We start from the raw sequence: 17,078 nt of genomic DNA on the forward strand, positions 1-17,078 counted from the left end.
TTATCCTTTTTAATGTATTTACACTGCATCGTTTTAGATAGAAAATATGATAGATTTTGTATTGCTTTAAAAGTTTGCCACAAATTTTACAGCAATTTTACAGCAAAGGTAAAGACAAAATCTAGAATATTGAGGTAAGGGAGAGCTGCTTTAAATATTGTGTAATAAATAATCAATGGGTAAATTATATATTACATTTTTGAATTATTGAACTGTAGCACTGTATAATCGAATTCTTTTAGAGCAGACTGAAAATCAGAAACAATTGTTAATCCTAAGTTTAGAAAAGTGTCTTTGCTCAGCAGACACTCGTTGTTGAACAGCAATAATTTATACATGATGTTGTTATATCCACATGTACTATACATGGCATATAATATATACATGTATATTTATTAATTTAATTTTAGGAAATGTGCAATGACGTATGTGATTATTCTAAATAGTTTCTTAATTTATTTTTTTTCTGAGAAAGATAAATTTTACCCACCTTGCTGATTAGTATAACCGGTGGTCGTGAGTGAGTTTTTATGAATTTTTTTGAATATTTTATTATTTTAAATTATAAATTAATTTTTGCTGCATCATCTTAGTGTTTGCCTCATGTCTTGTACCTGTAGTAAGTTTTTTTTTAATATTTCGATGATTAAGTTGAGGATATCGATATATTTATCGAGTCAGATGCTTATTAGGATTAAGGTTAAGGTTATTTTTAATATCATAGACTATGAGTGCCATATATCTAAATATTTTTTTGTCATTTTTGTCACTGACATTTTCAATAAATAAAAGAATATGAATTGCAAAATAGAAATTGATTTTTGGGAGTTGATTTTAATCAATTCTCCTATGCAGTTACTCTGGCAAACCGAAACTGAAACAGTGTTTGGACCTAAGCACAAATCATCACCGCTGACAAGACTTTGTTCTTGAAAATAATCGATAAATTCGATGAAATGTACGCTGAAACATTTTTTTTAAAAAGGAAACGTATTTATAAATACCTTGGAAATAGTCAGATTTTAAATAGTACGAACAATTTAGAAGTGATTTGCAGTCGTTTGTATTCTTTTAATATTGTTTATAATACATAAACTCATGAAAATTTACGATTTTGAATATTTTGGTAATAGGTTTTAGCTGTTTATATTTTGATATAATTGTTTATTAGAAAGATATACTGGTTTCAACTAGGAATACTTTACAATAGGGACCGCGAGATTTCGCGATATTTCGATCAGTTGCCAATCTTAGTTATTTTTATCTCTGGTGTCATCCTTGAAGATTTTAATAACTTAAATATGTTTATGATTTTAGTTTTTATACTTCCAAAGAATAAAATCATAATACTGAAAGAATGATTCCTAATTTAAACATCTTTAAAATCAACGCCATCCAATATAGATACTATTAGTTCCCTTGACCAATACTGGAGCCTAAGGAAAAGTGCAAAGCGATGTTACAACGCACATTGAATTATTACGCACTTTAAAATATTTTTTTTTCAAAATGCGTTTCATATGGGACCAAGTCAACTGATTTTGTCCAAAATTAAACGGAAGTTAAAAAAAATTCATTTTTTTTTTTTTCAAAAACCGTTGCCACAAAGCGTTAAATATTTAGAACTATCTCTGGAAATTATCCTATCTGGAACCAAAATGTTATGATTTGTTATATAACCATGCTACATGTAATAGTTTTAAAAAGTGTTGCAGAGATAAATTTTAAAAAATGTATAATTATAATACCAAGCTAACGTAGAATAACAAAAAAGTCTCAAGATTTGTCACTTTTAAAGAATAAATCAATTTAATTTTCTTCTTTTGCTTAAACAATGTATTAAGAACTGCAAAAGTTTGGATGTTGTTGAAAATGTGGGATGAAAAAATGAAGAGATTCTAATCAGAAAAACAGAAAAGTATTTAGGGGCTTTTTAATTATACATGTATTCCATTCTGAATAATTCCAAGAGATACATGTACATGTCAAAACTTTTGACATTGCTGATAAGAATCCCACCTTAAAATTAGGTGTGGTATTCCTTCATAAAATTATTATTACATATGCTTTATAGTTGAAAATGGATTGAAACAGGAATGCTGGAGATGTGGGTGTTGATGTCTTTCTCTTTCAAATGCATTCTTTAGCGAAGAAAAATGTGAAAATTGTTGGCTAATCTTCAAGCGAGAGTTACCGCTCTTTCTGAAGAAGTCTTCGGAAATGTACAAATTATATCAAAAGGTTTGAACTGTCCTCAACAAGAAGCAAAATAGCAAGCAAATTTTTCCAGTTTTTTGGATGAATCCTAGCTTAAAGTTGTAGTACATAAATATCTATTTGAATGAAAAAACATACATTCTTTAACCTTTGTGAAGAATTGAGATTTTGAAATCGGCATGTCGCTTGTTTAATTCTCATTTTTATCAAATTACATTTTCTTCACAATCTTCATTTCGGCTATTGTGATGTTCTGTAATTCTTGTTAGATGTGGTATTCTGGGATGTAAAACATAATAATGAAACTTTCTGATCTTTCTGAAAATACGTCTCCAATAACGCATTATCAATAACAAATTAAAAGGAGCATTTTTGTAGTTAAATGCATGGAAAATAATTAAAATATTTACTTCGACAAACGTCATCTGTTGACTTTTAATTTGAAAACCGAGCTTTGGACTAACTAAATATCAAATACTAGTAGGTAGTAATCAGCTAGTGTAGTCGGTTAATTTCATTTAGTAAGGAATTGTATCATTCCCCCTTCCTTCACCATCGGAAACAGCACAATGTCTTCTGTCGCACTGTACCCACTCAACTGCGATCATTTGATATACTCTATTCACATGTACCGAGTGCGGCTTGAATACCTGTGCGTATTACCTGGTATAAGTTGATACTTTGCGGGTATCTCCAATTATCTTGTAAACTCAACATGGGTAAGTATCCTGCTGAGGGTAAAATTGGTCCCATTATAGCTTCCGTGGAAAGAAGAAAAGGACATTCTTCGCTGAGGTTTCAGAGCTGGATTTGAATAATGTAGTATATGGTTAGAATGAGCCAAAGGAAGGACAAAGAGAGCGGCATTAATCGCCAAATACCTAAGAGACTGTGTGGTAGAACGCAGAGAAGAAGGGGGGGGGGTTAAGAGATTCGTGGAAATCTTTGTCTGACATTTACTGTTAATCTTCCGATTAACACCTTTCTGAAACACTTTTTCGTAAAATAATTTGTTTTCTGTATTGATGACTTTAATTTTGATTCATAAATTTATTAGCGGTTGTTTTGAAAATATTTATTCTTCGTAATAAATTTCAAATTTTATCAACACTGAAGACATTCTGCTGGCATTGTGTTGTATGTACACAGCTAACTTTGTTACAAATAGAATCCAAAAACAACGGGCCATTGCTTTTATACGATTATCATTACGGAGCTATATACCTATACCTATCCCTGGAAACTGTTTCCTTGACAAAAACTCTATTTCAAAACAAAATACAGGAAAAACTAATTACAAACACCAAGGGAACTCATTATTCACCACAATACATTTGATTTAACAAAGCATTATCCCTCAACATTATTTGAATTTTTGAAATTCCAACAACTAAACCGTTTCATTCATATCGCCTCGCCTTTCTCCGTTATTTTAAATTTCTGTTAGAAACCCCTATTAAGATGTGTATTTATTTACAAACAAAGCCACACTGACAGAAATACAATCTTTACTTACCGATCATTGTTTTCTCCATGTCGTGTTAATTTGTTTAACTGTTATTTTATCACGTCTCTAACTGAGAAGGAATTCTCTTCAAATGAATAGTTCACGTATTTTGAGTGCAGACAATCCGTAATGTACACATCGCAAGTTAAAAACAGCGGGTATAAGCTGATTAGTGGCATCGTCATTGTACCTATATCAAAACAGGCAAAAGGTTTATATATGTACACATGAAATTGTTACTTGTCTTTTAATAAACATTGGAATTTGGAATTGGAATTAAAATTGAATGTTCTCATCCATAATTTTTTTATTTGTTATCATTTATTCAGAAGAAATGTAACCATTTAGCATAATCTAATATAACTTGTATATCTGTGTTATGAAATAAAATATAAATAATACATGTTTTATTCTTCAATAAATTTGTAATTTTTTACGTATAAAATAATGAAATTGGAGTGGAGTTGGCTTCATTAAGATACCGATCGAATTTGACTTTTTATAAATTAGGCAATCCTTACTAAAACAAAAATAGATAACACTGATTCATTTTTTTCACTTTCCGTCTCCTCAAGTACAACCCATTGATAAAATTTTCATTTGTCCTTTAACGTACTCAACTTACTTACTGGAGTGGGATTTTTTAACGATAGTGTAATAGCACGAAATTCTCATTTGTCGAAGAAGTGAGCGACTGGTAGATAACAAGAGTAAAGTAGTATTTGTCCCGCCCCCTGGTTTTTTTTCTTACCTGTTTGCATTGTGTAGTCATAATTTACAATAAACTGACGGCAAGGAACAAGCAACTTCTATAATTTAAGTGCAGCCCTTTAATTACAGGACCATTATATTTCATTTGATTGAATATACCGTGCACGCTTGGTTTAGGAGTATTTAAACATCAAGTGTCTATGATCTGAGGCCATTCTGCCATCTGACCGGGACGTTTTAACTAAACAAATCTTTTCGGAGAAGACAAAAAAATGTAAATCTGGATTATATTTGTAAAAATTTTTGGGAAATTGAAACAAAAAAAGAATTTTTAGGATGAAGTTGAAAAGAGATTTCGGATTATGGGAGATGTGTTTCCTTAGTGTAGTTACTCCGTCCATGTGTTTTAATCTGAACAGTCGTTCCGGCGATACTTGTGAGCCTATAGATATTCCACTGTGTAAGCACATGCCTTACAATATGACTCGAATGCCAAACTTGTTACACCATAGCTCTCAAGAAAACGCAAATCTCGCTATTGAACAGTTTCATCAGCTCATAGAGCAAAACTGTAGCGACGTTCTTCAATTTTTTCTCTGTGCCATGTACGCACCAATTTGTACTGTCAATTTTCAGCACGAGCCCATTCCCCCTTGTCGCAGCGTGTGCGAGCGGGCACGTGCTGGGTGTGAACGTATTGTAAATTTTCATAACGTTTCTTGGCCGGACTACTTGGATTGTTCTCGTCTTCCGCGGTATGACCGAGGCGTCTGTGTATCGCCGGAAGCCATTGTCACCTCAACCAAAAAAATCACCAGCAACGATACCGGAAGTGAGTACATTTTAATGTTTTGAATTTTTCAGTTGCTCTTTTAGTTTTTTTGTGCAGTTTAATTTACTTCAATATATGATATACAGGTAAGGATATAGGTAACAGTTTTTCGTTTTCGCAGATTTATTCTTTCAAAAGTTTACCACTTTTTTATGATGATTTGTTTAAGTTTATTAAATTTTATTTTTAGATGTTGCTATAAAGCGTTTTAACGCTTTAATTGATAACCCATAGTAAATGTATATTTGTTCTTCGCATTATGAATTCATAAAGGCCGCATTAAAAAAAGTCCAAAGTTAAAAAGTTTGGAGTGTACGTGAGAAGTCTTTTAGCCGGGTCTTTGATCGTACTTATTAAATATTCCATAAAACAGATAATCCCTTGATTGAAGTATATATTATCAAAGAGTCAGCCCCAGAGTAAAACACAAGTGGAGCCCAACCTCTCCTGACGACCTCAAACACTGCGCCTGTCTAAATATTGACCGTTCATTTGATGTTCTTGAACCAACAGTCTTCGCGCGCCGGCTGATCACCGGCAAAGACCCAACCAGACCCATGGCTGAGAATTGCCATTGTTGCGGGGAAATAAACTCGGGCTAACTTTGAAGATTAGAATTTCACTCCTATCAATTTCATCCGTTCACACTTTAAAGAATTCCCTCTGAAGGGTTTTGGAGACCTATGGGATTTATTTCTCTTCCGAGGCCTATCATTTAGTTTGAACGATCGTTCGTGGCTTTTTTTTCTTTTTTGTATTGAAACCGATAATCAACGAAAAACACCCCGTCATTAAAACCGGCAAAGTGACTAATTATGGTCTACCACTTTTACACTTTAATGCATTTTTTTCTTAAATTAACATATCCCTTTCATTGTGAACCGTCTTGATACACCATTATTTTTATATTCTCGCTATCTTTTTGAGAGCCCATTCCTTGGATAATCTTTGACCCACAGCAACTGTTTCATCTTTCTCGTGATTGTTGCGACAGTTATCCCGTAGCAGTCATTATTATTAATCTCATACCCAGGTTCTTGCTGTTCTGAGCTTTAGATTTTGTGTTCATATCACTTCTGTATCTTGGGGAGCTTTTGAAATGTATCTGTCGTAATTTGGATTCCAGCTGAGCAAAAATTTCATCGGCAAAATTGCGGAAAATAGAAAATTTTCGTTTTTCCTTTTCATCATTTGGCTTTCCTTTGATGAAGATATAAGCAATATCCTTTTTAACTACAAACTTCAGAACTTGCGATATCCGAGGTATATTTAATACCTGTAAAACAAATAGCTTTTGTCGACCTCTTTAATTTTGCGATAGTTCAATGGAATTCATTACAAATACCCATTTTGCATGAGCACATCACAGTGCTGTTTGCGTCTTTGAAGACAGGGATCGCCAAAAATTTATTTGTTTTATATCAGAATCTGCTTTTATCCTCTCGCTTTTCTTTTGAGATTTTTTACTTTTAAGTTCCATCGATTCTGTTTTTGAAAGTGAAAGCAGATAAGGTTGTCAATTAATTGATATATTTTCTTTCTTGATACAGACAAGCCGTTTTATCCTAAACTGAACCCTGAGCCAAAGAACCAACGACCCCCTACCGACGTCGGATCAAAGGGTATGTGGGATATACTCGTCTTAAGGGAAGGTCAAATACCCAGTTTGATTAGTATTCATTGCTATTACCATTTTGTTAGTAAATCCATGCAATATGCTGCACATATTCTGTTTTAAAAAAATCATATGCTATAAGATGTATGTCTTACGCAATAAAGAAAGTTGAAAGTATTCAATGTAATATTGTTTAAATTATATAAAAATACGTTTTGAGATGGTTTTTGTTTAAGATTTTAATAAGAAAATGATGCAGTTAAAGGTGCAATTCAAGTGGGTATCTTTAGTGGATGTTAGACAAATGAATACATCGGTTATATGTTTTGAATTGGGAACTTTGAGAACAAATACGAGTATTATTAATCTTTATCTTGGCGACATAAACTATCAGTTTATTATTCTTGGTAATTTGATAGAATAGTTAAAAAGTTTTCCTGATTTTTAACTCAATAATCCTATTACATGTAAAGTATTTCATTGAGAAATTTGTTCGTTCGTTATGGAGTGATGTACACAACTATGAATATCATTTACATTTTGGCCGTGTAACATTGACCTGAAGACCATATCACCCGAATTTCCTTTGTGTTGAATTGATTAAATGTGACGCAATTCTTTAATCAATTTTATTATTTTTTTATTTCAGTATGCAATTGCAATCCAAAAGTATCAAAGCCAAAGCGTAAAAGATTCAAAAAAGGAAAATTCCACTTTGGTAAATTTTTATATTTTATTTTTGTTTTATTTTACATGGTTTAAAGTGTTTAAATAACATCAAACGTACAACTCGGTTTTTTAGTACAAGGAGTGTGTTATTTAAAGCAAATGCCTGGAGAAAAATGACATGAATGCGCCATTTCACATATCTATTGGTGACCCCGTTGAAAGATAACATTTACTTATCTGCACACCGCCGCGAATCTTATATAAACATGAAGGAGATCAGATGTATCTAATAAACATGCCCCACAAGACAAAATACGATGAATATCAAAAGGAGTCCTCGAATACCTGGTGGATTTTAAAAGGCAGTGTTTCGTATTCTCATAATAGAAAATGTCAAAACAAAGGCTTTCCTCACAATGTCTCCTTTCTCTAATTTGCATTTTTGATGCGGAAGGGTTTACCAGGGTCACGAAAATATTTTAACATCAACATTATCCTGAAACCGTTTTCTCTTTCCATGAGAGACATTATGAATCGGAGATCAATACTGATTAAAGACACGCATGTGGGTTTTTTCTCTTTACCGATAAAAATCTGGGGGGAGTTTTTTTAATTCCCATCGCTCGTGTGAACACGACCCTATATACGGGTCACTCGTTATAATTGTCCCCGTAATACGTTGACGGAGGGAGGTGAAAAAAATCAAAGATTTCTACAGAGAGCTGACAGATAAATTTCAAAACTGGACAGTCTTCTAAATCCTTCTCCAATGGCCTGCTTTTAAAAATGTTTAATCAAAAAGCTATTTTTTTATCATTTAGCTTGACTTTAGTCGCCGACTTTAAAAATTTTTATTTAAGAAAGCATTTTCTCTCTTTATCGGCTTTCATTTCTAAAAGAAGAATTATTTTTGATGTTCACAGTGTTACTATAATGTACACATTTCTGAAATGAGTCTGTTTAACATAATCTATTATCAAATGATCCTCCTCATTGTAGCCATTCAAGGCCGAATACTGCAACAGGGCATCATAAACAATGCAAATACCGTCACAAGGGTGGAAGTACTGAAAGTACTCAAAGAAAGCAAAGTCCAAGTGAAAGTGAACGCCACTGTAGATTTGTGGACCAATTCTACGTGTGTATGTCCGAGGCTTATCAGGAACCGAACGTATCTGCTCATTGGGTACGAAGATGCGGTTACACAACGGTTGCTGTTTCTGGATAATTGCTTAGCAGCCAAATGGAAAAAGAAATGGGTGAAAAGGTTAAAGGTTAGTTATCGCCCCTTTCGTTTCTGTGATTATTGTTACATCGTCTCAAGCCACAACCCGGAATTCGTAAATAGGGTTTATAAACTATACTGATTTGTGACGTCAATTTGTATCCCCCCCTTTTTAATGTCACATCATTAACTCGCATTATTAGTCAGTGTTATACGTGTAATCACTCTATCACTTATCCCCTCTGTTTGGAAGAGGTTTGTACACTTTACGTTTTGACCGTGGTTTGGGACGAAGTGGATATTGTAAGTGTTGGATTTGTGACCTAGCAACTAAAATGATAAATCATGTTTGCAATGCTTTTAATTTTCAGAACTGGGATAAAAAGAAAGGGAAAAAATGTAGGAACCCCAAAAGTAAACGATGTAGAAAAGGTCGGAAAAGAAACAAAAAATCAAGAAAAGGGTATGCCTTTGATATAAAAATTGATTTTTTTTTAATGGAAATATGTAATCACATATGTAACGAATTCTATTTTGATATCTTTTTCAGGAAAGGGAAGAACTCATAGTACATGTCTGAAAGAATGGATGTGAGTTGTTCGACACTGCAGGATTAGATCGCAGCGTGAAAACAAAAATGTCACCGTAAATTTATAATCGCGCAATTTTAATTTAAGGTCGTAGAGGTCACATGTACAAACTAATTATGATTTGTTTAGCAGTCAAATTGTAAGTAAATTGTAACATTTGAAAAATTTGAATGTCATATTCATTATTGTTTTCTCAATGCATTGCCTGGTACATGTAGTTAATAAATTATAGTTTTCGATTTTCTCCATTCTTCAATAGTTGAAAATTGACATTATAAATAGCATTTATTTTGGGGAGGAAACAAACTGTACTATTAATTCGCGTTCGGAGAATCATGAATATTTACTACTGTTTTTACTGTTACTTAGTAACATTAACGTTACATTACAAATAAAATTGTACTAGTTTTCGATACTTTTTATTCATGTATGACGATGTCATTTATTTTTCCCCATTGTGGTTCGGCTTCTTTGGGGGTATTTACCAAGAAGTAATTGTACATGTTTCTGTTAAGGAGTGCAATATTTGTATCTGTCGAAATGCAAAGTGCGCATGTGTGGTGTAAATGAGTACTTTTATTGTATATATAAGACATGTTTCTATATTTTTGTGTATAAATTATATTTTTGGGAGAATATTGTCCAACTATTATTGTTTTTTCTTCGTCATGTTTATGTATAATTTACTTATATTACTTGTTGATGTTTTATTTTTATTTTGCGTACTTTTTTCTCAAGAAAAGCTACAATCATCATGATTTTGTATTTATGCATGTTTTGAATTGAATCGGATACATGTGTCATGAAATGAACATGTATTAATATGACAATATTTGCAAGGAATGTGCACTTTACAAGCTCACGACAAGTTGATAAAACTTCTCTCTTTCAATAAATCTTAAAGCTTTGATAATTGTAATCTTTATTAAAATGCACTTTTCTAAAGCACAAAGATAGTGAGTTATGTAATGGCTGAATATTTTCTACAATATTTTGTTTCCAAATTGAATCTAATCATGCAACCAACGTCCTACCGAAGAAACTCGAAATGCTGTGAAATTATGTGTAAAAATATCGTATGACTTCAAATATTGTACCTTGAAACAGATATGCTTGTTGAATATAAGAAAAAATAAACTGCTGAAAATTGAAACATTTATTATCCTCTTTTCAAAGGAAACAGATTACTTTGACCGAGGTCTTTTCTCTGAAATTCAATCCGAGATTCGGGGTGCATAAGGGATACACAACGGCACGCCTTGCTCTAAATGGTAACCCCTATTTTCAGAAGTTATCAATGCCTAGATTAGCGAAAGGGTGTTGTCCAAAATTCGACAAAAGTTCTAGCGTATAGGGCTAACTACGTTTAGGGTGTCGCAGCGTTGAGTTCTTGACTATAAAAGGATTAAACATCAATATATACAGTAATCAAGGCTCAATATCTACATATTATAAAGTCGGTGCAGATTTTGCAATTTGATGCTAGAATTTTTTAAGATATATGAGGATTTATTATTTGATTTCGGGTCCTTGTGGACAAATTCAATATATTCATTAATATGAAATAGGCGGGAGTTAAAATATCATATTGAAATCGAGTACGATTTTGAAAGAATAAGGAAGAAATGAAGACTATAGCTAGAGTTTTGAACACAAAAACGTATTTTCCGTTGGAATTTTTTAAAATTAAAGTTCAAAGTAATATGAGAGTTTAAGAAATGCAATGAAAAATGATTTTTGGTGTTACATAAAGTGTGAGTCGTTATATGAACAGTCATCAGGTCATTTTTTATTTTCCTTTTAAAGCAAACAGGATTGCACCATGAAGTGTATCAGCTAGATTCAATGACAAATCTTACGAAATAAAGATTTCACAAAGGCCAGCAGAATATTGTTTTGCAACAGTTATTCTCCTCTCCTCTCGGGTTACGATAGATTTCTGCAAGAAACTGTAATCCTACGCGTTTCAAACTCCAGGAAGCACGCACCTCAAATTCGAAAACGGAACGCAATGATAAGGCGATAGTCGTATGTAGCACAAAAATATAAAATGTTTTAAATCTGCTATTGTTTCCTATGAAATTTTTGCTGACCGTATGAACCTAAAAATGCTCGACCTAATCTGACGATTTATTGCCAAATCTTTTGCAACACCTCTCCGTTTACCGAAATTCTTCTTCCGTCACAACTTTTTAAAACGTGCATTTTTAGATAGTACATGTAGCTACTGTCAGGAAGGATATTGAATTATTTCTTAAATTAAAACTGTCCATCTTCTGTTGTGTAACAACGATATTTACTATACAGATTATCAGTAAAAACACAATACTTTACAACATAGTAATTTTTGTTCGTTTTTTAATGATTTTTTTTTTTATTAATTTATTAATTTTAAATGTTTAAATTTTGTTATTGTTAATTAAAGTGACATTTGAAGATTCGAGAAGATATAGGATACAAATTTAAATGCAAAAAAAAAAAAAAAATTACATTAAGTCTTCATTATCTTTACGCCATTAGAAGAAAAAGAATCAAAGTCGTCCAATTTGTTTTCGTTTTTTTTTTTTTTATAGAGGGGTGCAAATTTATACTGATTTTCTATAATGCGTTAATTACAAAATAAGACTTTTATTCAATATTGGTTATCGCATGCGAAATTCTATTTTCAACCAGAAGAGATTTAATCTGAAAGAGCAAACTGGCTCTATTTCTGTTCTAGAAATGCACAACATACATCATCATCAACGCATTAAAGGGACAAAATTAAGCTAAATGGCGACGATGGAATGACTATGGCTTCGAATTTCAGGGCCAAGAGTGGGTTTAAGGTCCAGATTGTAAAAATTTGGTCCGTTTTCATTAAAACGGCAAATAATGCAAATTCCTTTTATTGGAGACATCGCAGTCACAGCTTATAATTGAGCTTGTTTTCGACACATTACTAATGATTTCTTGAATTTATTATTTAGGCCAAAATGATGTCAATATTTGTTTTAGGTCGTCATTAACTTACATGCACAAAAGTAATTTTTTAAGTATTCATTTAGCTCTGTAGTCAATTAATAACGCTTAATGAAGTTTTGACGACCGGTATTTCTTACCCACTCTCCATCCCACCCCACCCCATCCCCACCCACCCCCTCCCAAAAAAAAAATTAAAAGGTATTTTTAAATTCAAAATCTTCTCTCAAACCATTAACATAAAATGGTACATGAGGTTCAATAACATATTTGCATTAAATTGTAATGTCAAGGGTCTAATAAATTATATAATTATACAAGTATTATAATACAACATCGTAATACATGTGTCAATAAGCATAAGCAAGAAAAAATTGTAATTATACAAAAAGTGGTAGAAAAAGTGAATATGATCAATTTAGAATACAGAAAAAAAATAAAAAGTTGTAAGATATCGGTAGTTAAAACCAGGTACTGTTTTTTTTTTAAAGTATTTAAAAAACCCAGTGCATTTGACCACATTCAGTAATCATGCGCTACTGGAATTGAGATTTTGACGATGACATATGTGCACGTAGTTAATGCTACAGTTACTTTCCCTTTCAAAAGAGTGCCATCATTTATAACTTTCATTTTTCCAATTACATGTGATGGTAAGAATATCTTCCTTTTTCAGTCACATGATGTCTACTCCAGCATGCTAAAGCTAGATTCATTGCGATACCTTTCAGTTGGCGTATGAACGTTTAACCGAAGTTCTTACTTGTTGTGTAAATATTTACTTGATAATGTAAAAACAATGTAACTAATGATGTCATAAACCTGCATACTTTGCTGTCTATTTTTAGTTTTTACATGAGTACGGATGAATACTGAATTACCCATTCTTTTCTTATTAGAATTGAAATTTACCAAGTGCTATTACCTAAAAGTAATAACCGAAATAGCTTACACTTTCCCCTTTATCATAAACAGTTACGCATTATATTACTATATATGTGTATATTACTTTCACTTTCATCATCAAACATTGCTCACTATCAGTCTACAATCTATCAAACCCCGTACGTGTTAGTCACTGCTTGTCATTGCGCCTGTTCTTACGTTGCAATACTTTATAAAGTTGAGTTTTGCTGTTAATTCGCCCTCCCCTGGCCTGTATTGTTGAATTCTAACAAGTCGACTTTCCAAATTGAGTAATAAAATGTCGTCAAGAAATTGGATATGGGGGTGGATTGTTGATGGCGCGCTAAAATTAATCGCCTAATCATGGCGTTCCGTGTGCGATTCTCTTTGATAGTGGCCTTCAATCTGATTCCAAAATTGTAAGCTTCTGAAAGAAAATTCCTTTTGTTGTAGCCACAAAGCAGAGATAAGCGATGGATATTTATTCGTGTTTATGTTTTAATCAAAGAAGATTATGATATTAAAATTGAGATGAAGATATTTTCCGAACAATGGGGCCTTGTTGACAAAAGTTTTTGTAAAATTTCGGTAGGCGCTTTCGTAATTAAATTTTTACATCAATTTGTTAGCTACCGACATCGTTTTTCATTATAGAATCTTAGCGGGAGTTCGCGGAAAGCAAAATACCCCTGTTGACAATATCTTTCATGAGAAATTTCAGTCATCAAATTTCTTAATTTTGCTACTGAGAATATAACCATATCCTCCAAGATCAAAGAAAAAGGGGGTGAAGCGTAATACCTAAAGATAAAGTGAAAAAAGGGCTGAAAAATCATTAAAATCTGACCCACACGAGCTGAAGTGACAACAAAAGTCATTAATAACGAACTACTATAGCGACGGGAGCGTCTAATGGTTCGATGAAGAAAACTGTACCAACTGGTCTTCTTCACAAAATAATGATGAGAAAATGTGCATCATGACTTGGCAAACAGGGAACAAAGCGCGAGGCCCGCCGTGGTCTTACTTTGAATCAAGTTATTGTATAATTGCAGGAATTGTACTTGATAACGCGGAGCAAAAAAGTTTAAGAATTTTCCATATGCGGAAATTGAATGGTGGTATTTTTTACAGAGTTTGTTCACCTGTAAGAATGGACTGCTAAACCGCAGCCTTCAGTTAATTAATTTTGTTCTGGACCAAATACTATAACACTCCCAACCAAAAAAAAACCGCTTACAAATTGAAATGAATGGACAGATTTTTTTCTTTCTTGTTTTGCCAAATTGATTCTTTTTTGCCTTTTGGCGAGATGTATGGAATATTATGATTCCTGTGTAATTTTTCTGCTATGATAGAAACCTTGCTTTTAATACTTTTCGCCCATTTTTATCTAAAGACGTCACTGAATGTTATCAATCAAATCTTGGGGAACAGATTATCATCTTTTTGCATCAAAGTCAAACAAAAACTCACTTTCATATCTTTAAAATCGGTTGTCAATCCATTTCAAATTACACATATAGATAATCTGATTAAATTCCAGTAAATAGAATCAGTTCTTTTGTTTACATGCACTGTAAAAGATTTACGATCCATTCAGTATTGCGAAGTGCTTCCTAAATGGACAGTTTAATTCTGGATCATTGTATAAATATAAACGCTGAGACTGCTCATATTAACAAGATAATGGCAAATATTTAATCTCTGTAAACATTTCTGGGATTCATTGATAAAAATTTCGGATGGAATCAACTCGTTATGTATTGGTGTACAAATGACGAGCCAAATTCTAAAAAGTCATTATAACTTGTTGCGTGCAAGACGAAAACAATTTCCTTTCCACTTCGACTAAAGTTGGGATATGGAACTTTGTGAATATGTTTTAATTGTTAAAATCCTTCCTGAGTAGTTTGAGAATATATGCTAAATATATTGGTGTAAATGGTACGAACCCTAATTAAACAAGGGCGCAGTAAAATTGTATTAAATTTACGTTAGTGGAAAATTAAGACGGGTACATGGGCTCTTCTGTACTAAAGGTTCAGATGTCCTTTTCACCGCCTATCTTATATTTAGCTGAGTAATAACACACATCGTCACAAAATAAAATAAAATGGCTTATTAATGTATAAATCTTAGTTATTGTCTTTTACAAATGGACAATTTTGAAAATTCTTTGAGTCCACATTTAACCATGGACCCAATGACAATAAAGACAATATTATAATATTGCATCGTGGAAAAGCTCCCAGTCTCTACAATTTGTTTGGCAGATTTCGAAATTTTTTTTCATTGCTTGGCGTGGCCTTTCAGAATACTAAGAGTACTTAGTACAGAAATACAATGTAGCATGAAATAGTTTGAAATACAATATCCGTGTGTTTTAATAAATAACATTTAAGTGATGCAGATTATAAAGAAGAAGCGGACATTAAATTTGAGAGGGAAAAAAAATCTACACCGACATTCATATCTAAATTCATTTTAATCCTAATTTCAAAAAGCATGGCTAATGTTTAACCACTAACAACCGAACGTGGTGAAAAATATGTGCGTTATTCATTCTAAGGTTACTGATAATCTGGAAGAGCAAGCAAGGAAATATTTGAGACGATTAATCTCAATATAAGCTTAATCAACTGGCAATTTGTATCACGACATCACAACGCATTTTCCCCTTCATAACAGAGTTGTAAGGTTAAACAACGTACTCATGAGAGGGGGTTCATTTAAAAACAAAAATGATGCGATTTCAACATTGGACTCCGCTGTGGGTGGCACGAGTACATCCATTCTCCCACCACAATATTCAAGACAAAAGAGGACCTGTCATCAAATTGACAAAGTTACTCTACTCATGCTTCAGAGACAAAGCAAAGGAAGACAGCTTCGAGGTCGGATTTGCAAGGTGTTTGACTCGGTCGGGGTCGGGTTTAACTAAGTAGGCGGAAAAACGTATTAGATGGACCGACAAAACAATGAATTTTTTATTATTTCGAAAAATATATTATTTTGCAAACAATTTATCTGTATGACGATCGAATCATCAGAGGAACGGTTGTTGCAAAACGAAGGCGTGACTGGCAACAAAAGGATGGGGGTATTTTTGGGTACATGACCTACATCTTTATTTGTTTGATGTGTAGCAACCTCATTGTTATGTTATTTATTGGTTCAAAGTTCAAAGCGAGACAATAGATAATTATGATTGGTATCCCCCAAAACAGAAGATATTTTGATTAATCATCTCGGACACCTTTGAGCTTTAAATCATCGATAAGGCTTTTGTAGAAGTATTTTTAGAACCGGTATCGTTAGAAGCAAGTCTGCGCTACCCTTTTGGAGGTTAATTCATTTGTTAGTTATTTAGTCCCAAATTAGTCCAAAATTATGCGTGAAAAATATCCATTATTTATCAAACATGTGATCTCGCAGTTACAGAGTACCTGGTTGTTTTGTAGTTATTGGTGGTCTAAAAACTCCCAAGTCAAATTCTTCTGTGGTTTAGCATTGAGAGTTTGATGGGCTTCTGTCAGATTATTAAGATAGTTTCGAAGATAGGACTACCTCTTCATAATAGCATTCACGCAATGAATTCAGCAGCACGTGTTGTACAAAAAATATTCTTAAACGACAGTCAAGAAAAATTTCAAAAACCGATGAATTCGTAAGATAATGATAATGAATCTTTGATATATGTTTTGTATGTACGTGCACTTTGGGCCCACAACTATTTCTTATCCTTTCTTTTATTCATTAGTTTAATATGAAGGACTTGCAATAATATATTTTTGTCATGGTGGGAGGTCGAAAGATGACCAACCACACAGAACTAATTCGAA

General features: G+C 32.8%; 1 protein-coding gene across 1 annotated transcript; it reads left to right on the top strand.

The window, feature by feature from the left end:
• The first annotated feature begins 4,354 nt into the window (after positions 1-4,354).
• Positions 4,355-10,519, top strand: LOC128167108 (secreted frizzled-related protein 3-like). The gene is made up of 6 exons (XM_052832647.1): positions 4,355-5,267; positions 6,818-6,889; positions 7,532-7,600; positions 8,551-8,825; positions 9,148-9,239; positions 9,327-10,519. Exons 1-6 carry the CDS (start codon positions 4,772-4,774, stop codon positions 9,343-9,345), a joined length of 1,023 nt encoding a protein of 340 aa, XP_052688607.1. The 5' UTR covers positions 4,355-4,771; the 3' UTR covers positions 9,346-10,519.
• The last annotated feature ends 6,559 nt before the right edge of the window (positions 10,520-17,078 follow it).

This window comes from Crassostrea angulata, chromosome 1, assembly GCF_025612915.1.
Source record: "Crassostrea angulata isolate pt1a10 chromosome 1, ASM2561291v2, whole genome shotgun sequence".
Taxonomy (NCBI): domain Eukaryota; kingdom Metazoa; phylum Mollusca; class Bivalvia; order Ostreida; family Ostreidae; genus Magallana; species Magallana angulata.

Excerpts from the sequence above, each read along its gene's own strand:
- LOC128167108 (XM_052832647.1), top strand. The coding sequence starts at position 4,772 with ATGAAGTTGAAAAGAGATTTCGGATTATGGGAGATGTGTTTCCTTAGT. Across the intron at positions 7,601-8,550 it reads AAAAGGAAAATTCCACTTTG|CCATTCAAGGCCGAATACTG; the intron begins GTAAATTTTTAT and ends TCCTCATTGTAG. Across the intron at positions 8,826-9,147 it reads AATGGGTGAAAAGGTTAAAG|AACTGGGATAAAAAGAAAGG; the intron begins GTTAGTTATCGC and ends TTTAATTTTCAG.